This window comes from Aethalodelphis obliquidens, unplaced genomic scaffold (genome assembly GCF_003676395.1).
Source record: "Aethalodelphis obliquidens isolate GAN/ISIS:26980383/991018 unplaced genomic scaffold, ASM367639v1 scaffold38, whole genome shotgun sequence".
NCBI lineage: Eukaryota > Metazoa > Chordata > Mammalia > Artiodactyla > Delphinidae > Aethalodelphis > Aethalodelphis obliquidens.
Window position 1 is genome coordinate 7,734,989 of NW_020837982.1, and position 26,847 is coordinate 7,761,835.

The window sequence follows — 26,847 nt, forward strand, 5'->3', positions numbered from 1 at the left end:
TTTCTGCTTAGTTGCTGCCTGAATCTGGGTCGCAGAGTTTGCAGATTGCTTGGCAGAGGGGAGACACTGAGAGGACCACGTCAGGAACTCCTTTTGGGGTGCTGAGCGCCGGGCTGGGCTACGGGGGAGTGGGCAGGACGAGACCCGGTCCCGCCCTCCGGGCCTTTCAAGCTGGAGGAAGGGAGGACTACTGGGCCCTGCCTTTTTTCAACAATGTTGAGGAAAATTACCACCTAGGCTTTGTGAGAGCCTGCTAAGGGCCCTAGGCAACAGTTGTATTTACTTTACATCATTGTTTCTCATCCTTTTTTTCTCACCAACTCCTTCCCCTTGAAATTTTAATACTGCTGATAAAAGGACCACGGAATCGTGCCTAACGTGTCATTTCATTTAAGTCGTATGATTTAGTTCCCACTGTCCCTGTTTTCACTTTAGGAAATTGGAGCTTGAGGAGGTTAAGCAGCACCCCAGGGTCACACAGCTAATAAATGGGGAGCTCAGGTTCAAACCTGGGCAGTCACTGTCCAGGGCACACATTCCTTGCCACTATCTGTTTTCCTTCTCCAAGAGAAGAAGATCCAGGGAGTTCCAGGTTGTACAAAAGGTGACAGGATTAACCGGATACCTGACCAAGTGGAGCTACCACAGGAAACCCCTGACCCCAGGTTTCCCCTGGGAGGGGATTGGGAGTGGGAGGCTTCTTGAAGCAGGTGGCATCTGAGCGAGGCCTAGAATATATCAATAGAACTTACACAGGAAGAGCAGCATGTCAGACAGAGCCCATTGTGGTGAAATTCTCCATTTCTACCTCGTAGCATTCACAAAACACTAGTTTTTGTGTATAATTATAATTTTTAATATTTTATTTATTTATGCACGCATGCATGCTGTGCCAGGTCTTAGTTGCGGCACGCAGGATCTTTAGTTGCGGCATGCGGACTCTTAGTTGCGGCATGCATGCGGAATCTGGTTCCCCTGCCAGGGGTCAAACCCGGGCCCCCTGCATTGGGAGTGCGCAGTCTTACCCACTGGACCACTAGGGAAGTCCCTGGGTATAATTTTAACCTGATCTTTTTCAAACATTGTAATCGACCACATATCTCTTAAGTTCGTTTTATATCTGTCCTAATGTCTTTCTTCCAAGGTGTGTCAGCGTCTAGGACCAGGGAACTTCTGCTGTCCAAGAGTTTGAGTTCCTCAGTCTACATTCCAATCCTGTGGAATGAGAGAGGAGCCGGTTAGGCCTGATTCTGTGCCTGAGTTCTCAAGAAAAACCCAGACTCTGCCCTGGGGAACAAACTGAATCCTGAGCTTGAGGACATCAGCAAGTGTGAAGAGCAGAGAGTGGCAAGAATGAGAGGGGAGTCATTCCACATACACAGGAGAGCAATTTCCCGCAGGTCAGGGTACAGAAAGCAGAGGGGCAGAGAGCACGGGGATACAGCGCCAAGGGCAAGGCCCCCAGAGGAGGCCAGAGAGTGGGGAGATGGGTGCCGGCAGGTGGGAAAGCTCCTGATATAAGACCCAATGATCGGGGGAGCTGCAGCAGGCAGAGAGGCCCCTGGAGGAGACGGAGGGGCAGTGGAGGTCAGGCAGGCTGAAGCAGTCAGGGAGACTTTTTCGAGGAAGGGGAGTATCAGGAGGGTTCTTGAGGCCTTTTGGGGAAACTGAAACCAGAGAGGGGGGCAGGGATGTTTCCACACAGACCTCTCATGGCTCTCCAACAGTCCACAGGAATCCCCAGAGGCTGTCACAGGTGGCGGGGCAGAGCACTGTACACTGAAGCAGCATGCGGAAGCCAAGTTATAGATATTTAAGCTCACCTGCCCCATCTTGACCCTTGGTTCACCTGTTGTGCGTGGGGGTTATGGGTACGCAGTAACCCATCTCCTTCACTTAACCAATGAGCTGCCACAGGGCTGATCTGGGGCTTGTCCCACACTGGGTCCCCTTTGTGAATGATCCCCGCCGGTCCCAGAGAAGTGACACTTGTTAAACGAAAATGTCCTAATCAGGGGTCGGTTGGTGGCATTAACCCATAGACGCTTATCCCAGGACAGGAAATGAAGTTAATTTCCTTAAGGTTTATAGGTTCACAAAGTCAAATATCTGACCACAGTTTTAATATCTTCTGGAAAAAAGAACCCCCCAGCCAATAAGGCTGCATTCTTTCTTTCTGTTTACTAGGTTGCACAAAGCAGTTGAAGAGGGAAAAATTCAGCATTTGTCCACTTCCTCAGGGTGGGACCTTACACAACCCACTTAGCCTCTCTGAGCCCATTTCTCCACATGTCAAAGAAAGATAAGTCCTCCCTGGGGTCCCCTTCTCCAAGCTGGTGATACAAAGCCCATTGAAGTCACAGGTGTGAAGTGGAAGTCCTTTAGGAACTGTCCGTGCCATGGTTCCAGGTGGCTTATTGTCCACTTGTTGCTGAGCTGATCCAACTTTAACCTGAACTTCTCTTGCTGTTTGTTTTTCTTTCTAGTTCATTGAAATCGAGGAACATGATAAGGAGGTGGCTGGTTATTTTTAGCCTTTTTCCCCTGAAGCTCATAGAGAAATGTGGTAAGTTGAGAAATGGATAAAGAGGGAAATGGAGTAAGTAGCCTGACTTGTTTGCCGCCAAAAGTTCAGGACCATCCAGCTTGCATGTGTCTGCCTGCCCCTTGGCCAGATGGGCACCCAGTGAGTGGAGCAGACCGAGGTCTGGAGTCCAGGAGTTTTACAGGGAGCCAGATGGTTCCACAGATAATTAGCCTTCTGCCCCGGGGTCCCTATTCCCTTTTCTGTATCACCAACATCAAACTGTGGAGCTCTGAAAATCTGGGATAATATCTGTAGAGAAGAGCTTGTGTTCCCACCCTGTAGACCTCAAAGAGGGGAGTTATGGGTCCTGGGAGATGCTGCAGAAGCAGGTGAGGTGGCCGCCTTGTTGCACCTGGTTCTGCCAAGCGGTAGACACCTGAGGAGCCTGCCCGGCATCGCCTGGTATGATAAGAAAGCTCTTCCCTTAGACAGGGACCGAGGAACCAGAGTGAAGCAGGGCTAGGGGCCTCACAGAATTCAGGCTGGTTGTCGAAAACACGTCAGGGTTTCTGCATCCTTGTGAGGCTTGACCTTCAGAGCAGGGCCCTTAGAGGCCTGTATCATTCCATCGATTCTCCACTGCGCAAACATTGCTGAAATTCCTTCCACGAAAAGCTGCGTAGAGCCTCCATGGACACCAGGCCCATTATTTTGATCATCTGGCTGTTGTCAAAAATCAAATACATCTTGGGAATTCCCTGGCAGTCCAGTGGTTAGGACTCGATGATTTCACTGCCAAGGGCCCGGGTTCAGTCCCTGGTCAGGGAACTAAGATCCCACAAGCCTTGCAGCGTAGCCAAAAACAAATCAAATACATCTTAAAACCCCCAGCTAAAGTTTCCAAATTAACCTTATACGAACCGTGCAAACCCTTGCCAAAGCTCCCCAAGAGCCACGCGCAGTGGGTGCACTGCTCCAATTATTGGGCCTCTTGAGCCTCTGAGGAAACACAGGTCATCTGATCAGCTCTTCCAGGTTTGTTAAACAATCAGTCATGTCACCTTGTAGTCACACCTTGCGGGTAAGCAATTTCCGAGAAAGAAGAGGTTTCTTCCAAGAAAGAAAGAACACCATGGAGTCCGGTGTTCTTCCATACGAATGCCAGAGCCCCACTCCAGACCTGCCGGATCATATTGTCTGGGACTAAGACCCCAAAGTGTGTACATGAGCCTTGGCCCGCTTTAAATAAAGCTCCATTAGTCATGCTAATGCATTGCCCTAGGAAAGAAGAACAAATCCAACTGCCACCACTCGATTATACAGAGGGCTGACTTAGGCCCAGAGAGGGTAGAAGTCTCTCCCAAACTTGTCTCTGCTTTCGGGAGTGGTGTTAGAGGACCAATGATGAGATCATTTGCCTTCGGAGTTTTTTGCCCCTGACTTCTTTGGGTGGAATCTTGAGGTGCTGCCACCTAGTGGCAAGGACCTGCGCTCTGGACCAGGCTGGCCTAGGTTTAAATCTTGCCTCTACCGTTTCTGAGCTGTGTGAGCAGGACACTTGCCCTCATGGGTTTCTCCACTTTCTTCTATCCGAAATAGGGATCACGTTGCCCGTCTCTCACTGTTATAGTAATTTGAGAATGGGAGTTCACAGTACAGCAGAGTGGCTGGCGTGGGGTGGGAGGCATAGTGGGAGATGTGCCAATAAGGATTAGTTTTTAAAATGCAGAGACTCTCCTTGGGGGAACCTTCAGGTAGTCTCACCAAGACTCATTTGGTTATTCGGATGTGGTGTCCAGAGACTCCTGCCCTGGGGCAAACTTTAAAACATGCTTTCCCAGGATATGATATGATGCCAGCCTCCTAACTGCCTCCCATCTTGGGCTAAAAAATGTCCTGCAGGGTTTACATGATGATAAGAATAGTCACCAGCAATTATTTCGCACTCAGGCTATGTGGAAATTGCATCACAGACGTCACCACGCTTTATCTTCACAGTGCCCCTGGGAGGGAGGGAGTGCTGTGCTCTCCATTTCACAGGTGAGGAAATGGAGGCTCAGGGAGGTTAAGTACGTTACTCTCGGTCACAGCTAGGAAGTGACAGAGCCAGGAGGGAACTGTGTGACCCAGAGCCCAGTCTCTCAGCTGCTGAGCGCTGCCATCTTCCTTGGGGCTAAGTGAGGGGAAGTGGTTGAACCCTGACCTGGTTCTCTGAGAGCTCACAACCTCCTCTTTTAAAATGCAAAGTCTGGAAGAGTTAAGGCCATGCGGATCTCCCACTCACCCTGACCACAGTCCCAGCAGAGCCCCAAGGGACCCAGAATGTGGGTGGCTACCTGGCATCACTTTCAGTATCCCTGTCCTGGGCAGGGTCTTGCTTATCTGATGTGGTCCTCAGGCTCTACGTAGAAAGTAACAGCAGGGACCTTTAAGTCCTCCTATCTCAGCTGTGCAGCCCAGAACAGAGCCTCGGGCTGGTATGAGAGAGGTGAGTGTGAACAAGGAGGGGCAGAGCTGCCTCCAGGCCCCAAAGATACACGTAAGGAGGGGGTGGTGGGTGGGGACCATCCTACTCTGCTCTGAGCAGCTTGGCCTCCCAAGGGCCAGGGTGGGGACTGCAACTGACTGTGGGAATCAGCTTGGAGACTTGCAGGCATGGGCCAGAGCCTGCATCTGCATCCACCTGCAGGCCAGCCTGGACAAGGCGGCTCAGGTGGGGTCTGAGAGGTCCCGGGTCACAGAGCCAGGCCCCGGAGTGCAAGTTTCAGGCTGGCAGGTTCCCTTGGAGGAGATGAGGTTACTCTCCGCCCCCCCCCTCCCCTACTCCCACCGAGGTGTCCGGACAGAGGAAGAGAAACTACTAGGGAGGAGGACTGAGAAGGGGCTCAGACAGTGGAGGTTGAATTAGGGAACTTTTAAGTTTCCTTCCAACCTGAGCATCTAAAATTTCAGTTCTTCGTCTCTGCCTTTGAGGGGTCTGAGGAGACCTGGAGGGAGAGGGAGACCTGGGCCCCACCTGTATCCACTGCCCACACAAGGACCATCTTCATCAAACTGAGCACTTGCTTTCCCCTGTGGACCCCCTTCCCAGCCCCGTCTATGTTCATGATCACACCTTAGGCTGCGAAGGCCCTCAGGTGAGGGAAGTGAAGTAGACGCGTGCCTGGGGCATTGGGAACACCTTGGGTGCCGGGGCGCCCAAAGAACATAGGAAGAGGTCAGAGAGAAGCTAATTCACTCCTGGTCTGTGGCCAAGCTGCCCTGGAGTGTTTCGCTTCCCAAACCTGCTTCCTCCCTCACCCCCGAGGCCTATCTGTCTACCTCCTGAGTTAGCATCTTAATGCCAAGAAGAAATCTCCCATAGTGAAACTGTGTACTGTTCACCAGTCTCTCCCGCATCCCCAGCAGAGTCAGCCTCCGGAAGGGGATCAATGAATGGGGTGAGCTGGGTTTGTACAGGAGCCCAAAGGCAGTTCTTTAGAAACGGGTTAGCTGGGCCCCAGGTGTCTCTCTGAGACTACAGGACGGGACAGGACCAGTTATGCAGGGCCAGTTTAGCTCCATGAACAGAGGAAGCCATTGTGCTTTCCATCTGAAGAGGTGGTTTAAGCCCACATGTTCCAGTCCCAGATTGTGGCTTGATTTCCTTTGGGCCAGTTGGGCCAAAAACTGGGACCAGTTTTGGGGCTCCATGGTTTCTATTTCTGGGTGACTCCTACAGACCCTCAGAGCTCATCGGTGGGAGAGGAGGATGCTACAGCATCTCCTCCTCAGGCCTGTGTCTCCCTCTATTTCTGGCAGCAGGAGGGGAGAGAGCATAACAAGGACATTTCCAGTCCCATCACTTACTTAGCCCCTCAGAATCTCAGAGTCTTTGCCTAGGGGATAGGGGTGGTTATAAATCAGACTTCGCAAGTTCAAGTGTCAGGAGCCCTCCTCCCAGCGTCTCAGTGGGCCTGAGTTCTCTGACCTCATGACTCATGCCACTGATTTGGGTCATTCCAGAGTCCACGGTCAACTTCTCTGTTCCTCCCACCGTGAAGCTGGAAAATGGAAGCTCCACCAACGTCAGCATCTCCCTCCCGTAAGTTCCCAGGCCCAGCTTTGTCCTCAGCCCAGCTCGTTCGCCCCACAGCTGGGTCAGGGCTGACCCCCGGCTCAGTCTGTTCATATTTTAAGTGTGATGCCCTTGCCTCTTCACTTTAAGACGAGCCAGGGAAAGAAAGGCAGCGGCCCTAGGCTGCAGACCGAGGTCCCAAAGTCTCTCTCTCCCCAACCGCTGAATCCTTGCTTCCAGCGGGAGGAGGATGACACGTGAGCCTTTTCCCCAGCTGAGGAGAGTCCTTGAGTGACCAGCAGTTGATGCCAGACTTCCAAGTGGTCCTTTCCAAGGTTCGAAATATTTGAAGAGAGCCCTGGAGGTTGGGGGCGAGGAGCTAGGTCGCTTGGCAGTGCTTCTGAGATCACATCCAACTGCATCTGCATTGGGTGGATCCCACTGTGCAGCGCTCCTGCTGAGGCTTGTCTGAGAGTCTCTCTAGCTGCCCTCTGCTGGTTCCCGCACGAGGGTGCCGACCTAGTCCAGACCGTGCCAGAGAGCTTACCTCCTCTGTATCCTTCCCTGCTTTGTCCAACTCTTGCCTCCCAGCCATGAGGATTCCCCAAGATGAAGATCTGGGAAGATTTTTTTTCTCTTTACCCTTCTCCCTTCTCCTCACCTCTCCCGGGATGTCTGATCTCAAACCAAAGCTTTGGGACCAAGGCTCCCTAACAGACCCGCATTCCATCCCCAGATCCTGCCATTTCTGCACATCGACACCTTGTGAATCTGACACATCACCCCCTCAGCACAACTCTCCCCTCTGCAGAATCCTTAAGCGGCTTTCCACCGCCTTCCAAATTAACTCCAGGCCTCTAAGCCCAGACTTGAGGTCCCTATGGGCTGCTCCCACTCAGACATATCTCACTGCTTTCTGGGGTTGCTGCTCCCTGCCACCTGACCCTTCTCAGAAGCCTTTCCCACCAGAGCAGATGCCATGGTCCTGTCGGCCTCTGGACACCTCATGTGGCATTCACAGCCAGTTTCCCACCTTCTCGTGTTCTCACTGGCCACAGGGACCCCACCTCTCAACCCCCCCAGGGCCAAGCACATAGCAGTGCCTCACCCTAATTGCTTGAGAAATGACAGGCCTGCTGTGAAATCCAGAGGGCTGGTTGAGATCTCACAGAGTACAGCTTCTCAGCAGTAACCAGACTCTTGTCCTCCACAGGCGTCCTTTAAATGCAACCTTGGTGATCACTTTTGAAATCACATTTCGTTCAAAAAACATTACTATCCTTCAGCTCCCTGATGAAGTAAGTAATGAATCATAACTGATGGGCAGAAAACTACTGGATAACAAAACACATTTTAACTAAGTGCTTGTGTAAATAGGCCACCTTGTTTTTATACCATGGGCTGCCCCTGTCCTATTATTCTAGAAATCTCAGATTTGGGCTTTGTTAGTCTCTTTGAGGATGGGCTTTTTATGCTATGCAGATGGAATTAGGAAGGTGATGGTAAGAAATCTGAGGCAGAAATGGTTCTGAGAATGTAGAAGAAATTCTTAAGATGGTTTTTTAAGACGTTGCTGCTCAAAGAGCATCGACGGACTAGGAGCATTGTCTCTGCTTTAAAATCTTTTCTTTTCTTTTCTTTTTTTTTTTGCTGTACGCAGGCCTCTCGCTGTTGTGGCCTCTTGCGTTGCGGAGCACAGGCTCCGGACGCACAGCCTCAGTGGCCATGGCTCACGGGTCCAGCCGCTCCGCGGCATGTGGGATCCTCCCGGACCGGGGCACGAACCCGCGTCCCCTGCATCGGCAGGCGGACTCTTAACCACTGCACCACCAGGGAAGCCCCTATTTTCTTTTTAATTGAAGTATAGCTGATTTACAATGTTATGTTAGTTTCAGGTGTACAGCAAAGTGATTCAGTTATACATACACATATGTATATATATTCTTTTATGTATATATTCTTTTTCAGATTCTTTTCCCTTATAGGTTCTTACAAAATACTGAATGTAATTCCCTGTGTTACACAGTAGGTCCTTGTTGGTTATCTATTTTATAAATAATAGTGTGTATATGTTAATCCCAAACTCCTAATTTATCCCTCCCCGCTAAAACTTTTTAGAAATGCCCTATCCCAGACCTACTGATTAAAAATCTGCATGTAAGCAAGATTCCCCAGATGATTTGGGTCCACATTAAAGTTTGCAAAGCACTGTTCTGAGATCCCATTGGATGAGTGTTATTTCCAAAAACCAGTGCCAGAGGCCCAGAGGCTGTCTGATATAATAGTGATGACTATTTATAGTCTTTATACATTTATCTGTTAATACATACCCTGCTTCCACCTTACCAAGGTTTTGAGCCAATTACCAATCAACCTGATTTTAAAACAGATCAGTAGGGGGAAAAAAGAAACCAGACAAGATGAACACAGGGATGAAATTGATAGCCGTGAGGCTCAGCATGAGGCCCTGTGTGGTCGTAGAAATGAGCTAAATCAGCTCTGAGCCTCCTAGCAAGCAAACAGTATTGACTCATGATCAGCTAAAGAGCGTCTACCTAAAGGACCTGAGTGAGAGGGGAGTCTCATCTCATAGACAGGACCATTTCCCACAACTTCCCCCTCCTGCCCCGGGATATGAGGCCTGCTGCAGGGTAAGAAAAGCCGTTGGTTCTAAGAGCAGGTTGTGGTATTTAGCCCTCAGAAGTCTGGCTTGATCCACAGATCAAATTTAGACTCTGAGGAAAGGACGCTGATCACTTAGTTTAAGGGCCAAACATCTAAGGGAAAGAGTAACCTTTTAAAAATAAGTGAGGGCTTCCCTGGTGGCACAGTGGTTGAGAGTCCGCCTGCCGATGCAGGGGACACGGGTTCGTGCCCCGGTCTGGGAAGATCCCACACGCCGCAGAGCGGCTGGGCCCGTGAGCCATGGCCGCTGAGCCTGCGCGTCTGGAGCCTGTGCTCCGCAACGGGAGAGGCCACAACAGTGAGAGGCCCGCGTACCGCAAAAAAAATAATAATAAAATAAAAAATTTAAATAAATAAATAAATAAAAATAAAAGAAAAGGAAAACATTAACACTAAGCCAAAAAAAAAAAAAAAGCCTGGACTGTATGATTAAAGTGCAAACACAGACAAAGCAAATCTATGGTGTTAGAAGAGTGGTTTCCCAACCAGTTTGCAAAGCAGAAATAGAGACACACATGTAGAGAACAAACATATGGACACCAAGGGGGGAAAGCGGGGGCGGGGGTGGGGGGATGAATTGCGATTGACATGTACACACTAATATGTATAAAATAGATAACTAATAAGAACTCCTGTACAAATAAATAAATAAAATACTATAGTTAAAAAAAAAAAAAAATAGTAGTTTCCTTTTGGGATCAGCGGTGACCAAAAGGGAACAGAACACAGCTTCTGGGGTCTGGAAACATTCCATTTCTTGATCTGGGTGCTGGGTGTACTTTTCTGCACCTATGTTATAGTTCATTTTTTTTCTTAAGAATTTAATTTAATTTTATTTATTTATTTTTGGCTGCGTTGGGTCTTCACTGCTGTGCACAGGCTTTCCCTAGTTGTGGCGAGCGGGGGCTACTCTTCGTTGTGGTGTGCGGGCTTCTCATTGAGGTGGCTTCTCTTGTTGTGGAGCACGGGCTGTAGGCACGTGGGCTTCAGTAGTTGTGGCGCGCGGGCTCTAGAGCTCAGGCTCAGTACTTGCGGTGAACGGCCTTAGTTGCTCCATGGCATGTGGGACTTCCCGGACCAAGGTTTGAACCCGTGTCCCCCGCGTTAGCAGGTTCTTAACCACTGCGCCACCAGGGAAGTCCCTAGTTCAATTTTTTTATTTTTATTTTTTTTAGCATAATGGTGGCAGATCCATTTGTAGAATGACCTATCTGGGCACCAACCCACTCATCCAGGCTTATGCCTCCTTGACCCATCCCTTTCTCTAACTACTCCTGTCTACTCCCTGTGCCTTTGGAAACCACTGGGTAGAACTTGGGGGTCAGGCAGGCGGTCTAGGAGCCTGCGCTGTGAACCACAGGTGAGGTACATCACCCCAACACATCTCAGTTTCCTCATCTGTGGACAGAAGGTTAATAATGTCTCCTTGACAGGGCTGTGAGGATTAAAAGCAGTAGCAAGTATGAAATGTCTAGGATTGCAGCTGGCACATAGAAAGAAAGCGCTCAGAAAAAAGATAGCAATAAATTTTGCTGTGGACCTAAAACTGCTCTAAAAGATAAAGTTTATTGATTAAAAAAATTAAAAGCAGGACTTCCCTGGTGGTGCAGTGGTTAGGAATCCACCTGCCAATGCAGGGGACACAGGTTCGAGCCCTGGTCCGGGAAGATCCCACATGCCACGGAGCAACTAAGCCCACGTGCCACAACTACTGAAGCCTGCACGCCTAGAACCCGTGCTCTGCAACAAGAGAAGCCACCACAGTGAGAAGGCCGTCGACACAACTAGAGAAAGCCCACGTCCAGCAACGAAGACCCAACGCAGCCAAAAATAAAAATTAATTAATAAAAAAATTAAAAGCAATTGTTATGATTTCATTCTGCCTTGTATCAGTTAATTTCCAATTGGAAGATTTTCCTCTTACCTAGTTCTACAAGGGACCTGGTGGCCACTTAGAAATATGCAAACAACAGTTGCCAGGAAAATCGGCTAAAAATAAGCACAAATGAGGATGGGAAAGTAAAAGAGCCAAGAGTAGTACGTGTCATGAAGACGTAGCTCACGAGACATTGGCCACGAACTGGATCCCAGGCTTTGCAGCAGCCACTTACACCGTTTCAATTGTCCTGCCAAAGCCCCCTGATTTCTGGGGATAAGAGCAGAAAGACAGTGTTCAAGGGTCCCTGAAGAAGCCACTGCCATCCAGCGAGCCGCATCCTCACGGTGCCCACAACGTGGCTGGAAGGCGGGGCCTGAAGCGTCATCCAGGGAACAAAGAGATGGGGGACAGTGTGGTTCAGTAAAGGTATCATCCCACTCCCTGCCACACTCGGGATTTGAGAGCATCAGGAAGCATGATTGGGAGGTCAGAAGTTGCAGGTAGGCCTCCAAGTACTGTTTCTTGGAGCAGAGCTTTCTATGAATATTGGGCAGAAATGAGGGTAAGGATGTTCTCCCTGCCGGGTGTCTGGTGTGTGCACCTCTTCTGTTTGTCGCTTGGCAGCCAGGCTGGGCGTGGGGCAGACATCCCTCTGTGGATCTGGAAGAGCCGTCCGTAGTAACGGAAGTAGAAGTAATAGCAGTCATCGTAGGGTAGTAGTGATGGTAACCACTTCACAGCTTGCTGCGTGTCAGGCTCGGTGCCGTAAACTTTATGGACGTTATGTCGTTCAGAGCAGCCCTGTAAGGTAGACACTTGTGTTATCCCCTTTTACAGATCAGCAAACCGAGATCAGAGCTCAAATAACTTGCCCGAGATCGAATGGCTAGTGAGATGAAGAGGGCCCTCCCACCATCCCTCAGAGATAAGCCAGGGGAGTCTGACACTGATGTATGGGGGTTCCAGCTGGCTGATTAGTCCAACATTTCTCCCTACTGTTAGGAAGCTCCTAGAAGGCAGGGGCTGTGTGTGACCTGTCCCTCCATTCCCTAGTACATGGCCTGGAGCTGGGGTCCCAATAACTACGGGGTGCTGGACCTGATTCAGTTTTCCTAACAGGTTGTGGTCCCTCCCGGCGTGACAAATTCCTCTTTTCAAGTGACATCTCAAAATGTTGGACAAGTTACCACTTATCTGCACGGAAATCACTCCAACCAGACCAGGTAGGCTGGCCTCTGCCCGTGTGGGCCCTAAATGATGAGAAGGGGGATGGTGCTGGCACGTGGGGTTTCCTCCAGAAGTCCAGCCCCAGCTCATCCCGGTCCCCACATTCTCTGCAGCCCAAGGATACTCTTCTCCGTGATCCACAGCAATGTCGTCAGCATCATAAACCAGGTGATCGGCTGGATCTACTTTGTGGCCTGGTCCATCTCCTTCTACCCGCAGGGGATCGCCAACTGGAGGCGGAAGAGGTAACCCATGGAGCTTCACGTGCAGCTTCACCTGGGGCCGGTAGGATGGGCATTCCAACGAGGCTGTGGGCAGCCTGGGGTCTGACTTACCTCTCTGCTCTTCTTTCTTCCTGTCCTTTCTTAAAAGTGGTCTGATGTGAAAGTTCTAAGCGCCTGTGTAGGACTTGCAGTGCTGGGCATTTGGTCTCTTGTGCAATTCAGGCCCTCCCTGCGAAAGCAACAAAATGGGGCTTCTCAGTGGAAGTGGAGAAGGGGCTGGGTGGGAGGAGCCCACCTGAATCTGCTGGGCTCCTGGTCCACGGAGCCCTGGAGGAATTAGTGTCAAGTTGTGCCCCAGTGCAGGAGTTGGATCCTTCGGCCTCAGAGACGAAAACCGGCCCACCTTGATTTTAAAGACAAGGGCCCAGGGCTTCCCTGGTGGCGCAGTGGTTGAGAGTCCGCCTGCCGATGCAGGGGACACGGGTTCGTGCCCCAGTCCGGGAGGATCCCACATGCCGTGGAGCGGCTGGGCCCGTGAGCCATGGCCGCTGGGCCTGCACGTCCAGAGCCTGTGCTCCGCAACGGGAGAGGCCACGACAGTGAGAGGCCTGCGTACCGCAAAAAAAGACAAGGGCCCAGGTGTCATGCACCAAGGACACCTAGGCCACCAAGGAACGTGGGCCTCTGAGGGGCTGCTGAGCTGGGAACCAGGGAGGGAGGCGCTTCCTCTCTGCAGGAAGCCTCCAGACAATCCCAGGAGGGTGGGGTTCGGTGGCATTGGGGGTGGCATGGAAAGGGACCTGAGGACTGTGCTCTCCTTGAGGGAGCCAGGCCCTCCTTCCTGTGTGCTGGGAGCTCTGTCCCCTCCAGCCCCCGGCGGCCCCCAGTCTCACCCGCTGCTCTGCTTTGTCTCCCCGTCCCCCCGCCCCCCTCCTCAGTGTCGTGGGTCTGAGCTTTGACTTCGTGGCCCTGAACCTGATGGGCTTCGTGGCCTACAGCGTGTTCAACATCGGCCTCTTCTGGGTGCCCTCCATCAAGGTACGGCCCTGCTCGCCCCCGCAGCCCAGTCCAAGCTGTCCGGTGGTCTGGCCACCCCTCACCCCCCAGCTTCTCCCCACTCCCAAACAGGAGCAGTTTCTCCTCAAATACCCCAATGGCGTGAACCCCGTGGACATTAATGACGTCTTCTTCAGCCTGCACGCGGTCGCCCTCACCCTGGTTATCGTGGTGCAGTGCTTCCTGTATGAGGTGAGCAGTGACCCTGGCACCCGCCGCAGCCTGCACTGCCCAGGCCAACACCCGGCAGCACCTGCTGCCCATACCTGCCGTTTTACAGGAGATATGGAAACCCCCAGAAGGGAAATGTGCCCGTTCACTCACATCTGCTGGCCTATTATCCAGACCCCATTGCTGGGCACAGGGAACACCCCGTAAGCCCAAGTCCTCAGGCCGCCCCAGGTCTGGGGTGAGGGACACAGACGGAGGCAGTGATGACCCAGCAGGCTGAGAGCTGAGCGGGCAGGGAGAGCATAGGTAGCTCGTGGGCCCCACGACTCAGCCAGGGAGGAGGGGGAAAGAGGGCACTGAGTTGTGGTCCGAGGGATGAGTGAAGTTCCCATGGCGATGCGGAAGAGGGCCAGGGTGGGGCACCCCAGCCGGCGGACAGAACTGTGAAGGCCAGGGAGCAGCGAGAGGGACTGCGAGCAGATGGGGTGGCCAGGGTGGTGGTGGAGGGAGCAGGAGAGGCCCTGGGGGGCTCTGGGGGCCGGGCTGAGGAGCCCGGGCACGGCTGTGCTGCTGGAGGGCCGTCTGCTGTCTCAGCAGGGAAGGACGTCGTGAGTTAGTGCGTATTTCAGGGCATCGCTGATGCTACTGTTTCCTTTCACTTCCCTGTGGGTGCACCACTTCCCTTGGGGAGTTCTCTTCCCACACACAAGGCCGGCCAGAGCTGCTTGGCCCCCACCTTCACGAATCTTCTAGGTTTTCTTACCCTTTGCTGAGAAGGTTAGATGAGGGAGGCCTGCTTTTGGGAAAGAGATTCCAGAGCCAATCAGGCTCCCTGGGGTCGTGGAAGGAGCCTGGGCCGAGATGAGGTGCCAGGCCTCCAGCGTGATGGGGGCCATGTCCCCAGCACCCTTCACTCCTGGTGGGCTCTGAGAGGGACCCCGCTCTGTAACATGGGAACAGGAAGCAAACGGGCTCTTCAGGTCCAAGAGGAGGGAACCAGAGACCCTGATAGTGACAAGGGGCAGTTGGTGCTGGGCTCTCTGCACCCCGCCCATCCCTTCCCCTGCCCTGTCTCATCCTCAGCGAGGCAACCAGCGGGTGTCCTGGCTGGCCATCGGCTTCCTCGTGCTCTCCTGGCTCTTCACACTCATCACCCTGATCATGGCCGTGGTCAGGGCCACCACGTGGCTGCAGTTTCTCTTCTGCTTCTCCTACATCAAGCTGGCAGTGACGCTGGTCAAGTATTTTCCACAGGTACCTCCAGGGTCTGCCCGCCTTTTCCACAGGTACCTCCAGGGTCTGGCCGTTAGCGTGAGAGGGATGAGACACAGACCCTGGACCCGGCTCCCTTGGGGCAGCTTCTGGCCGGGGTGAGATGTGGATGGAAAGCTACAGGGAGGAGGCCGGCAAGCCCAGCAGGAGTGGGGCCTCACAGAAAACCGGCTGTGACCAGTACCTGCTCTTCCCAGGGGCCGGGAATCCCACGGGGAAGTCAGTGGCCGCTTCTCTGACTCATGCTCAGCTCTGAGAGTCAAGGGTTGTGCAAGTCACTCCCATCTCTCTCCAGCCCCACCTTTCTAATGACTTCAGCTTTGCCCCCCCCACCCTACCACCACCACCCATTACCACCAACTGATGACCCTGATGGGCCACAGCAGGGTACCAGGAAGATGAGGTGTGGGGGGGAACCCGCCACCATTCAGGGTCCTCGTTGTGAGCCCTCAGCACCCTCCCTCGAGCACTCAAACAGTCCTCTTCAGAGCTGGGTCAGACACAGCCTAAGAGTCAAACACAGCTTGCCCCACAGGCGGAATGGCCCGGGAGAGGGTCAGGTGTAGAAGAACTGCTAACTGCAGGCTGAATCTAGGCCCTTGCCTTTAACTCGCCTTCCCAGCACAGGGAACCTTGTGTTCCGTGGGCCCAGGAAGGAGAGCATTTTGGCCAGGGTCAGGGCCAGTACCCTGGAGGGCATGGAAACAGAGCCATCCGCTTAAGGATGAGCAGGACTCCGTTCTGTGGACAAGAGAGAAGGGGTGCTCCAGGCCGGGGCAGCCTGCACAAAGGCACAGGCACAGAAGACCCTGCCGGCGGAGCACTGTGAAGCTAGGAAGGCAGGACCAGGTCCCAGGGCGCTTGGGAAGGTGGCTTCAGAGTCGGGGGATGGTTTTGGGGGAAGTGGGGCCTCAGTCCCTGAGCGTGGGGAGGCTTGGGCCTGGGAAACCTGGGAGGCAGGAGCCCCAGTTAGAGATGTTTGGAACCGTCCAGGACTGGAGAGGTGGCAGCAAATACAGAAGAGGGTGGGAGAGGGCAAAGAAGGGGAACTGACAGGTGGCTAACTGGGAGAAGACCACTACAGAGGCCAAGCCGTCCCCCCGGGTGGTGGGAAGGGAGGTCAACGGTCAGAGAAGCCCAGAGGGCACTGGCAGCAGGAAGAGGGGCGATGTGCAAGTGGGCTGGACCTGGGAAGCCCGAGGTGGAGGCCCTAGAGCCCAACCAGGGCTGAGGAGGGAGTTAAGTCCACTCTGCAGATGGGGAGACTAAGGCTGGGAGAACTCAAGTCACTCTGCAAGGGTAACATAGCTCCTCCGATGGTGGAGCTGGGATTCCAAACCAGGCCATCAGACTCCCAGGCCATGTTCATAAGCTCAACATGAATCCAGTCCAGGCTGAGTTTGGGGAGACTCTCCATTTGAAGGTGAGTAGAAAAATCAGAGTTGCTGGGAAGCCAGGATAAGGAGGGCTGAATAAGATGGAGAGGCAGCAGCTCCCCATTCCTCTGCCGGAGTTTGGGAGGTGCAAGGGAAGGAGGAGGAGGGCTGTTTGCTGAGCACGCAGAGGAGACCCCAGGACCCGCCCAAACCGTGCCCTCAGTCGAGGCTTGTCGGAGCCCAAAGGTCACTGTTTTTGGAGCTGAGGTCCAAGCGCATGAGTGGGAGGAATGAGAGCCGCTCTTGTTTGGAGCGCGGTCACGAGGTGCAGGAGGCCGCCACTCAGCCCCCTCACCGCCCTCCATCTGTCTGTCTGGCCCAGGCCTACTTGAACTTTTACTACAAAAGCACCGAGGGCTGGAGCATTGGCAACGTGCTTCTGGACTTCACTGGGGGCAGCTTCAGCCTCCTGCAGATGTTCCTCCAATCCTACAACAACGGTGAGTCAGCCGGCAGGCAGCTAGAGGCACAGGGCGGGGCCAGGCTTCCTGGAAACCACCCCTCCCCCACGCGGGGAATCCTAGCCCGTCCCAGCCCCCAAGGTGAGGCTTACCTCCGGCTTTGGCAGCTAGAGGATTTGTGGTTTCCTGGGCAGATGAGCACCCCGCCCCCCCACCCCCACAGCCCCACGTGCTCCAGCTGCTTCAGGGGCTGCCAACCTAAAACCAAAACCAATCCCATCCCTTCTGGCTGCTAACAGACCAGTGGACGCTGATCTTTGGAGACCCGACCAAGTTTGGCCTCGGCATCTTCTCCATCTTCTTCGATGTTGTCTTCTTCATCCAGCATTTCTGCTTGTACAGAAAGAAACCAGGGTATGACCAGCTGAACTAGCTCCCAGGGACCCAGCGGAAACAGCCCAGGCCCTGGGCCCTGGTGGGCAAGTTTCCACTAGGAAGGCTGAAAAAGCAGTCTGGAGTGCCGGGCTGGCTCCATGTGGGGAAGCACTCTTCCTCAGGGCCAAACTCCTTGAACTTGAACCAGCCTGCTTTCGTCCAGGACTCTTACAGGCCAGGGAGGAACCTACCTCTGGGATAGGCACCTGACTGTGTGCCGAGATTAATGGCCAGACCACTGGCGGCCCCTCCCAGACTCCCCAGAGGTCTCAGCCCCTCCCAGGCTTTGCTGGCCAGGCATCTGGCCCTCCTGCATCTTGATGCTGCATCTCTATTTTCTTCAAGGCTTCAGGCAGCACGCAGGGCTTCTGGCAGCCGTCCCAGGCAGGATTGAGCACTGAGCTTGGAGCCAAAGGCCTGGCCCCAAGCAACGAGTGTTTCTGGAAGCAGCTTGAAGGACTGACCTTGCAGCTGGGAGAGCCAAGGGTGCTTTGCTGCCACTGCTGTGTTCAGAGACCAAGCAGCCAGGTGCCGTGGCCAACAGACCTGAGGTGCTGGTGCTGGTGGCAGGGGGGCTAGGACTTTGGGGTTAGGCCTTGGGTACCTCCTCTGAAGGCTGCATTCTCTGAGCGCTCACTGTCCTGACACTCAATTCTACGTAAACCCACTTTCACGACTGCAATCACAGGTGGCCCAGGCCAGGCTCTGGTAAAGAAACAGTATTTCTGAGCCTTGAGGTACCCAACAGATTGGTTCAGAACCAGGCTCACATCCAACACTCTCTGGATCCTTATCACACTAACGACCCTTTTGGATTTTTCAAAGGGATGTTTTGGAAGTGAGTGGCTTACTTTCTTCTGCTGCTGCCTATCTCCACTTACCCATAGTCAGGCCCCAAGCCCCTCCAACTGCTCCTTACCCTGAGTCTGGAGTACAGGACACACACACACACCAGTCTGTGCCTTAGACGCCTGTTAGACTTGCCACGTGGTGAAAACAGCTCCCCTGACGGGGAGGGCAGGCCCCCTTCCCTCCCCAGACCCCTACCTGAGACTCACCAATTTGTGGCTATTCAGGAGCCTCAGATAAGGACTTAAGACCAACTTACACAATCCTTATGGGCCCAACCTGATCCCAAAGCCCCTCCTTTCCCACTCCAAGCAGTTGTCCTTCCTTTGGAGGAGGGGAGGGGAGGGTCCCAGGACGTGCCTTGTACATGCCATGAGCTTGTCAGTCCACTCTCGTAGTTGTTAACCACGAGATCAACATGAGGGGCTTCTGTCCTTAATTAAACCTGATTCATTTCCTCTGCACACTGAGCATTTGCCAGATGCAGGAGGCAGGGGTGTTGGCTTCAGAACCAAGTCCTTGGGGCTTAGGGAGACAGCCTCAGTCACTCGTGTAAGGAAATGTGTGGGATTTTGAAGTTTGCTGATTCCAAGGTGGCTGCGTGCCGACCCGGCATTTCATCAGGGGAGCTCTGTTGGGTGGCACAAGATGCTTACCTGCTCAGGGCCAGGTAGGTCCCGCAGGGACCCTGTCTGCATTACCAAGGGCATGGCACTCAGGCTGTGGTTGTGAGCACGGGTTGGATGAGGTCTTTAAGGGCACGTGGGGGAAGGGTGGGGGAGGAAGTCTTCCAGATCGTCTAGCCAGGTATAAGTATCAAAGAACTTAGGATCTTGTTTCCCTAAAGCAGAAACTGCAGCCTGACCAAGCCCACACGCCTGTTTTATTTGGTCCACCCAGTCTGTGATTGGGTACCACACTTTAAAGGTGGGAGATTGCAAAAATCTGACTTGGCAGTGCTAGGTGGGTCCAGAGTGGCAACAATTCCCAGAGCTGGTAATGCAGCCAGTGCTGGGCCAAGCAAAGGCCTCAGTGCTCCCCAGCTCCCCCCATCTCCTCAGGTCACAGCCCCTGGAAACATTTGGGGCTGCATCTCTGGCTGTGCTAAACTGAATGCTCTTAAGAGTCTTAGTGGGTGGATGTTCTCCCTTGGTGTCCATGAGGTCCCTCCCCAATAGGAGCTGAGGCTAGGTTACGCGAGGGAAGTTGGGGGTTCCTGGCCCAGTTCCAGTGAAGGTACTCCCAGACGTTCCCACGCGGGCGGCCCTGGGCAAGCACAGCGTCAGCGGCCTTGGGGATAGTTGGGCTTTGTCCAGAGCAGCAGGGGCCAAGTCAGCCAGCCTCACAACCAAAGCTCTCTCACAATTCACCCCCAAATATCCCTACCTCATGTCTCAGCAAAGACCTCTGATGAATGAATTCCAGCACTGTTTATTGGGCACAAGACGTGGGGTGGCTTCCTACTGCCCCATTTCCACAGCAACCAAAGCAAGGCTGGTTCCCTTGCTAAGAGTAATTCCCAGATGTGAATTAGCCGAATTCGAAAGTTGAACTGGCATCTTCAAAGAGTACGATAAAAACACTTTGTATCAAAGTTGTGATTAAAAAAATACAAACGTTAAACCCAAAGGCATAGAGGAAAATGGCAATCCTGAGAACTGCCCTGAAATGTCAGCCTCAAACCTCATCTGAATCCTGTAAGTAGGTGAACCCTGGGGAGGCCCGCACCCCTTGGGGGGTGGGAGTGCAACGGGGTGAGCTGCGAGCCTGCCTGGCTTCCATCCGGACAAACCTTCATAGTGCCTCTGGTAGTGAGTCGAATCCCCGCTGGGAAACACAGGGAAAAGGATGGGGCACAGGCACTGCAGAGCCAAGACACGGGGGGCAGTGCCCAGCCCTGTGTTTCCCAGCTACATGGTGTTCTCAGGAAGGGGGGCCCCCTGCTCGCCTGCTGTGGCCCGGCAGCAGGGTCTGGGGGCCAAGCCTTGGTCACAGATTGGGGACTGACTCCATCTCGGCTCCAGGCCCTTGTTTCCAATCCTCAGTGTCCAAGGGAGAGAGCTGGTCCCAGAGCTTCGGGCCCATGGTGGGAGAGGGGAAGGCAGGTCAGGCCTCTGGGACCAGCTCTTGCCCTTCTAGGCGGGGGCCCAGCAACGAGCAGAAGCCAGGACGAGGGGCAGACAGAGCGTGGAAGTAGTGTCGCTGTACAAAGGGTGGGCAGGCATGAGTCAGGGGGCCCGGCGGCTGCTAGGACAGCATGGACTGCTGCACGGCCTTCTGCAGCGACTGCCGCGTCACCAGCAGACGCACCACCTCCTCCGAGCGCTTGGTGAGCCGCTTCCGGGCCTGGTCATGTGTGACCATGGTCATGTCCCAGCCGTTCACCTGGCCCAGGGAGAGAACACAGCCCACCTCAGCTTGCCACCTTCTGGGATCGGAAAGTAGGACGGGCTTTGGGAGGCCTGGGTCTCCCGAGCTGACGTGCCCGGGCTGGGGGATGCCAAGCACCTCTCACACGCACACACAGCGGAGAGCCAGCTTCCTCTGGGGGCGACGCCAGTATGGGCTCCAAAACGACTTCGGTGATTCTCCCAGGTGCCCAGGGAGGCAGGCAGGGGCAGCCCCGCCCCCCCGCCAAGTGCTTTAGGCCCTCTGGCCCAAACCTTGTTTTCCTCCTTTGGGACATCTGTTACCTGCATGATCTTGTCCCCAATCTGCAGCCCAGCAATTTCCGCAGGGCCTCCTTCGGATACCCGTGTGACGTAAATGCCCTGGAAAGAGACAGCCCAAGTCAAGCACTGGGGTCACTGCACTGGCCTCTTATCCACAGAGCAAAGCCCAGCATGGCATACTCCTAGCCGTCTGTCTGTCCCGCACCCAGTATCCCCCAGCACAAGCTGTGTCGAACAGCCAAGGGGGAAGTAGAACAGCCCCATGGATGCTACAGCCCCTGCTGCTAGCCTCCTGGGCTCTGTCTGAGCAGGGTTTCCTAGTGCTGGGAGGGCTGGGAGGCCCACCCCTACTTATTCCCACCAGATCATTTCTTGGACCTTCTTAGAGAGGACCGTTTGAGAGAGATGAGGTCTGCTCCTTCCACAAAAGCCCAGGAAGCAGAGACCTACCATCTCAGGCCTCTGTGCCCCACAGAGAGGTCCCCAGACCCTAGTCTTCCTCACCTTGTCCGTCTTATCTTCTGAGAAAGGATTCTGGGAGGGATCCTGGTCAATTCCACCTCCAATGCTGAAGCCCAGGATTAAGTTCTCACCTTGACGCAACTTGTGAATTTCAACTCTTTGCTGGCAAAGATAAAAAATGAGTTGGGGATGAGTGGGTATGGAGAGCAAATGTGGTCTGTGTCCCCTGCAGCAGCCTCAGGCTCAGAGCCATGCCACGGGGGTGGGGCCCAGGGCCTCCTTCAGGAATCCAGCTGGTCACCAGCCTGGCAGGCTGGGGGGTTGAGACTCATAACTCAGCCACATCAACCCACCCACACAACCCTCAGTCCCAACCTCTCCCAGCTTCCTCTGTCTCAGGCACCAGCCTTCTCAACACATGCTAAGCCCCTCCTGGCCCAAGAGCCAGGGTGCTTTGGCTGCTCTGAAGAAGGGCCTATGTCCCAGGGGAGGGACCACAGAGGGCAGGAGAGGTCAGGCCCTGAAAAAAATATGCAGGCACACTGCTGAGGCAGCTCGGATTGCTGAGCCAGCCCTGTCAAGGGCAAGCCCGGAGATGCTCGGGAAAAGCAGAGATCAAACTTGCACAGAAAGGAGGAAGGCTGTCATGGCCAAAGGAACAGGAGCAGAGGCTTGAAGTTGCTATGGATACACGTCCAGGAGACCGGAGTGTACAGCGCAGGACCGGAACTGGGAGGTGAGATGAGGCTGAGCCCAGGTCAGGAAGGCTGGGGAGTGCAGGCCCAGGAGACTGGCCCAGAGGGAGGGGGTGTCTCCCTAAGCCCCAGGCCCTGCTCTTGTGCAGTGGAGGAGGTGGAGGAGGTGCCTAGGGCTCTCCCACCATACTCAGGTTGTGGGCCCCATCTGTGCCAAGCTGCTTTCAAAGACCTCAGCAGCCACCCTCCAGTCCCCAGATGCTGGGAGCCAGACCGACTGCCCCACCCCAAAAGTTGACAGTTTTAACAGAAAGAAGAAAAACACAAAGCAAAAGGTGACTTGATCTGGACTTGAGGGGCTTCACAAAGGAGCACCAGGCATTGGGCTGACCAGGATTTTGGCCACCTGACCTTGATTGTAGGCCCACTGGAGCTCTCAGAAATTGGGGAGTAGGGCTGGAGTCGGGTCTGATGGTAGATCATGGTCAGGTGTGATGCTAGAATGACCACTCAGGCAGTCGGTACGGGAACAGATGTCTCACAGAGGTGGTATGTGGAGGCCAGGGGACATGAGCTACTTAGGAAGTGAGGTCAACAGGCTCCAGACTGTTCATGGCCGAAAGGAGCCAAGGCGAGCTCCTGGCTGGCCACCTGGCCTGGCTGAACACAACCATCTCCCAGATGGGGACCCGAGATGAGAAGGAGCATGTTGAGCTGGAGAGCCAGGAGCCATCCAGGCAGGTGTCCAGAGGGTAGACAGGCCTATGGAGCCAGAGTTCAGAGGAGAGGCCAAAATGATTTTAACATTCTCAAAATGTTAACTACATGGGAGAGGGCACAGGGTAGGAAGGAGCTTCTTCCACCCCCATCCCCGATCCAAGACACAAGAGGGAGAGGCCAGACCCCACCCACCGTATTCAGACATGTTCCTAGTGTGAGAAGAATGGGAAGGTCATGGTCCTAGAGTTTTGAGGAAGGCCCGGGGACCAGTCATGACCTGCAGTAAGGGGGTTGCGGGAAGCGTGACACCTGAGGCCCACTGGACCTAGGTCCTCATGTGCAAACGTGTGCGCTCCTCCAGGCCTGCCTCTGCCTCCTCTGACACACACCTTCGCGCACCTTTGACTCACCCTTAAGATCAGAAAGAAGTACAGGCTTTAGGACTGGGAGACAAGGCCCCGTCACTGCCTTGCTGGGTGAGGTCAGGCAGGTTACTGCCCCTCTCTGGTTCCCCACCTGCACCCCTTTTTTCCAGCTAAGGAGCAAACATGACCCCTTCTCTCTGGGGCAGCTAGAGAGCTGGAAAAGGCAGGCTGGTGCAGCCAGGGTGAAGCTGAGGACAGCTGTCAGCAGGTCCAACAATGTTTCCTCCTAGCCCAGGCCTGAGCTGGTGCTCTAAGCTGACCCTCACGTGTCAGCTTTATCAGTGGCTCCCTGGTCACACCACCTGACTGCAGGAGTCCCCAACACGCCCATCTGAGATACTGCAGCCAGTCCCAGGGCCCCAGGACTAGGACTTCCACCTGACCCGTGCCCTGCCCAGCAGGCATTTCTTCTCAAAGACCTGGCTCCTTCCTGAGGGCTTCTTCACACGACTGAGCATGACCAGACTTCTCTCTGGGACTCAATTTCCCCACCTTAGCCACAGAGTGGGCCTCCAGGCCCCATCCAGCTGTGGCATTGGTATCTGGGTCTAATGTCCCAGCCTCACTTTGCCTATTCTAATAGCACTTGGCACCCAAGACCAGCCAAGGGAGGAGACAGGGGCCTGAGCTGACCCCAAAGGGTCTCCTCAGGCCCCAAGTGCCAGGTAGGGGACCTGGACTTTGCCCCAAGGGCTGGTGTTCCAGGGAACGTTCGGAGCAGGATCGAACCAGTTGCATGAGCCTTCACTCTGGACCAGGCAGCGATGGGTCCGAGAAGGAAAGGCCGCAGGGGAGGGGGGGGGCAGCTATGTTGGCCCCGACCACCTCCACCCCGCAAGTCTCCCTCTGGGCGGCGGCGCCGGCTGGAGTGGAGGAAGCACTTCCTCATTCCAGAGGCTGCGACTCATGGACGTCGGGGCCGGCGCCCGCCACCCGCGGCTGCCCGGCTGGGGACACAGATCCGGGAAGTGGGCGCTTTCCCAGACTCCCACAGCAGGGGCCTTTCTCCTCAATCTTCCCTGTCCCGGCCGGCTGAGAGGAGCCCAACGCAGCGGCGTTGGTGCGCGGGGTCTGGCCTCGATCCCGGCTCCTCAGGAGGCGCTTGGGTCCCAGCCATTTCTGCTGCATGGCTGGGTAAGACCGCAGCTCCGCTCCGGCAAAGCGGGAACCGGAGCTCTAGCTGCGGGTTTGCAGGAGACCCGGGCTCGACGCTTTGTCAACGTGTTTGAGGTGTCAGTTTACCTATCTGCAAAGTGGGGTCAAGCCAAGACGAGGAGGAGCCCGCGCGAGACCACTCACCACCACGGCGGTGACCGGCTGGCCCGGGACGTAGGACATCTCGACCCCAATCTGGTTACCAAACACCGCTCAGTGAAGCCCGCAGCGAAAATCCCTAAGGCCTCGCCCTCTCTAGTTAACAAAGGCCAACCAGCCTGGCCCGCCCCCTCATGAATAGTTAACGACGCTCCAGCCAATCACCGGCCGGAGCGCTCTCGGGCTTTCGGAAGTCCCAGCGCGCGCATAGAAAAGCGGAGAGAGGGGTGGAGCGTGCTCAGGGCGCCCGTGGCGCATGCGCCAGAGGGCGGATGCGCGTTCCTGGCGACTGCGCAGGCTGGGCCGTCCCAGCATCCTCCAGTGCAAGATGGCGCCGCGGGAATCCGTACTACGGGCTGTCTGAGGGAGCGCCGAGCTACTGCGTCCGCCGCCGGCTTCCAGGTAACTGGGCGAGTCTGGGTGGGAAATGCAGATGTGCCGCCAGCAACCCCGAGCCCTCAGCCTTTTCAGCGTTTTTCGAAGGTCCGAGACTGAGGGGTGCGAGGTCTCCGCAGCCGCAGGGGGAGGGGCGGCGCGAACCCACGTCGCCACGCTCCGGGCGCCACCTGTAACTTGGTTCTCTCCGCAGCCCCGCGTTGCTCCACGAGAAAGCAGAGGCCGAGCCCGGGCGGGTGCGATGGCCGCTGTGGTGGCCAAGCGGGAGGGGCCGCCGTTCATCAGCGAGGCCGCTGTGCGGGGCAACGCCGCCGTCCTGGATTACTGCCGGACCTCGGTGTCGGCGCTGTCAGGGGCCACGGCCGGCATCCTCGGCCTCACCGGCCTCTACGGCTTCATCTTCTACCTGCTGGCCTCCATCCTGCTCTCCCTGCTCTTAATTCTCAAGGCGGGAAGGAGGTGGAACAAATATTTTAAGTCGCGAAGACCTCTCTTTACAGGAGGTCTCATTGGAGGCCTCTTCACCTACGTCCTGTTCTGGACATTCCTCTACGGCATGGTGCACGTCTACTGAAACGTGGGCAGGGATGACTTTAAAAAAACAGATTGGGAGGACTGTTGCCAGAAGTTAACACCAGGTAGACTTATCTAGTTTTTAAATTGTTGGAGTCGCCGCTTGTCCTGTAACGTTATAAATAATTTATATCTTAAGATGAAGAGTCTGTACTGTTCTACAGATTAAATGAAGCGTGAGACCCTTTGTGGAGTTTTCTTCCTACCTTAACGCGTACCACCTGTCTGCCATGGGTGCAAAATCGCCCGGTATTGGCTCCGGGAGAGCTGGGACTGCGCCTTAGTTTTCTGTCCTCTCCTTGCATTTACACATAGGCCCCTCAGAGAGGGGCCACTAGGGCCTGAATAAGGAGAGAACTTATCGTTAACATCCTGAGGATTAATAACGGTTAATGTTTATTAAGTGTGCCTTGTATGCCAAGCATTGTACCTTGTACCTTTTACTCGTTACTTCGTTAATTCTAGCAATGTCCTTATGGAGTAGATGTGATTATTATTCCCCATTGATGCACCTGAGTCTCAGAGAGGCTAAATACCTCTGCCGGAGGAGGCACAGCTAGGAAGAGGCAGAGCCAGGATTCAAATCTAGGTGTCTTAACTGCTCTTACTGTATTGGCTGACTACCTTTTCAGAACCCAGCCTTCCCTCCCAACCACTACTCTCAAGGTATGAGTGGTGTCATTTCAGTTCCATTTCACCTAGTTAGAGCTAGCTGTTTTCAGTTTTTAAAAAGCAAGCTCTTTTTTTATAGACTCTGTCTAGTGAGAATTTAACAGACTGATTGATTGAGCTAATCTATGGGCTTGTCTAGAGTGTAAATGCCTCTGTCTATATGCTGGTCCATGATCCCTTCCTGTCAGGAGGCTTATCTTAGAATAAAATGCATACATTTAGTTGAGAAATAAATATTGCATTAGCGTTAAGTAAGGAACACGTTGCTTGTGGAATTTATAGTTTTAACTGGGAAGACCAGCATTACCTGATTTCACAAATAGATTATAAGAGCTACGAAGAGAGTACACGGGAGCCCCAAACCTAACCCAGGTTGTGGGGTAGCTTTTTTTTTTAAATTTTATTTTTTTATACAGCAGGTTCTTTTGTTTTTGTTTTTTTTTAGCGGTACCCGGGCCTCTCACTGTTGTGGCCTCTCCCGTTGCGGAGCACAGGCTCCGAACGCAAGGCTCAGCGGCCATGGCTCACGGGCCCAGCTGCTCCGCGGCATGTGGGATCTTCCCGGACCGGGGCACGAACCCGTGTCCCCTGCATCGGCAGGCGGACTCTCAACCACTGCGCCACCAGGGAAGCCCTATATAGCAGGTTCTTATTAGTTATCCATTTTATACATATTAATGTATATATGGCAATCCGAAA

The 26,847-nt window shown here is 54.2% G+C and overlaps 3 protein-coding genes across 4 annotated transcripts; 2 read left to right on the plus strand and 1 right to left on the minus strand.

Annotated features, from left to right (window-relative positions):
- Positions 1 to 1,031: 1,031 nt before the first annotated feature.
- On the plus strand, positions 1,032 to 18,690 carry CTNS (cystinosin, lysosomal cystine transporter). 2 transcript variants are annotated; one of them, XM_027130715.1, is made up of 12 exons: positions 1,035 to 1,400; positions 2,487 to 2,566; positions 6,533 to 6,611; positions 7,798 to 7,882; positions 12,268 to 12,371; positions 12,489 to 12,620; positions 13,538 to 13,637; positions 13,728 to 13,847; positions 14,910 to 15,080; positions 16,857 to 16,974; positions 17,235 to 17,349; positions 17,716 to 18,690. In XM_027130715.1, the coding sequence occupies exons 1-12, from the start codon at positions 1,354 to 1,356 to the stop codon at positions 17,762 to 17,764; spliced, it is 1,200 nt and encodes a 399-aa protein (XP_026986516.1). In that variant the 5' UTR covers positions 1,035 to 1,353; the 3' UTR covers positions 17,765 to 18,690. The 2 variants fall into 2 exon arrangements, with proteins under 2 accessions (XP_026986517.1, XP_026986516.1); XM_027130716.1 differs by lacking the exon at positions 17,235 to 17,349 and having other exon boundaries at positions 1,032 to 1,400.
- A 944-nt stretch (positions 18,691 to 19,634) lies between these two features.
- On the minus strand, positions 19,635 to 24,620 carry TAX1BP3 (Tax1 binding protein 3). The gene is made up of 4 exons (XM_027130717.1): positions 24,493 to 24,620; positions 21,396 to 21,515; positions 20,913 to 20,990; positions 19,635 to 20,604 (listed from the first exon to the last, which is right to left on the minus strand). The coding sequence occupies exons 1-4, from the start codon at positions 24,529 to 24,531 to the stop codon at positions 20,467 to 20,469; spliced, it is 375 nt and encodes a 124-aa protein (XP_026986518.1). The 5' UTR covers positions 24,532 to 24,620; the 3' UTR covers positions 19,635 to 20,466.
- On the plus strand, positions 24,613 to 25,663 carry EMC6 (ER membrane protein complex subunit 6). The gene is made up of 2 exons (XM_027130718.1): positions 24,613 to 24,909; positions 25,097 to 25,663. Exon 2 carries the CDS (start codon positions 25,145 to 25,147, stop codon positions 25,475 to 25,477), a length of 333 nt encoding a protein of 110 aa, XP_026986519.1. The 5' UTR covers positions 24,613 to 24,909; positions 25,097 to 25,144; the 3' UTR covers positions 25,478 to 25,663.
- Positions 25,664 to 26,847: the final 1,184 nt, after the last annotated feature.

Bases quoted from the DNA above. Each gene is read 5' to 3' on its own strand.
- EMC6 (XM_027130718.1), top strand. From the start codon at position 25,145: ATGGCCGCTGTGGTGGCCAAGCGGGAGGGGCCGCCGTTCATCAGCGAG.
- CTNS (XM_027130715.1), top strand. From the start codon at position 1,354: ATGAGAGGGGAGTCATTCCACATACACAGGAGAGCAATTTCCCGCAG. The intron at 7,883-12,267 runs GTAAGTAATGAA...TTTTCCTAACAG, and splicing joins TCCTTCAGCTCCCTGATGAA to GTTGTGGTCCCTCCCGGCGT. The intron at 13,848-14,909 runs GTGAGCAGTGAC...TCTCATCCTCAG, and splicing joins TGCAGTGCTTCCTGTATGAG to CGAGGCAACCAGCGGGTGTC.
- TAX1BP3 (XM_027130717.1), bottom strand. From the start codon at position 24,531: ATGTCCTACGTCCCGGGCCAGCCGGTCACCGCCGTGGTG. The intron at 20,991-21,395 runs GTGAGGAAGACT...GTCTCTTTCCAG, and splicing joins CAGAAGATAAGACGGACAAG to GGCATTTACGTCACACGGGT. The intron at 20,605-20,912 runs GTAACAGATGTC...TCCCTGGGCCAG, and splicing joins TTGGGGACAAGATCATGCAG to GTGAACGGCTGGGACATGAC.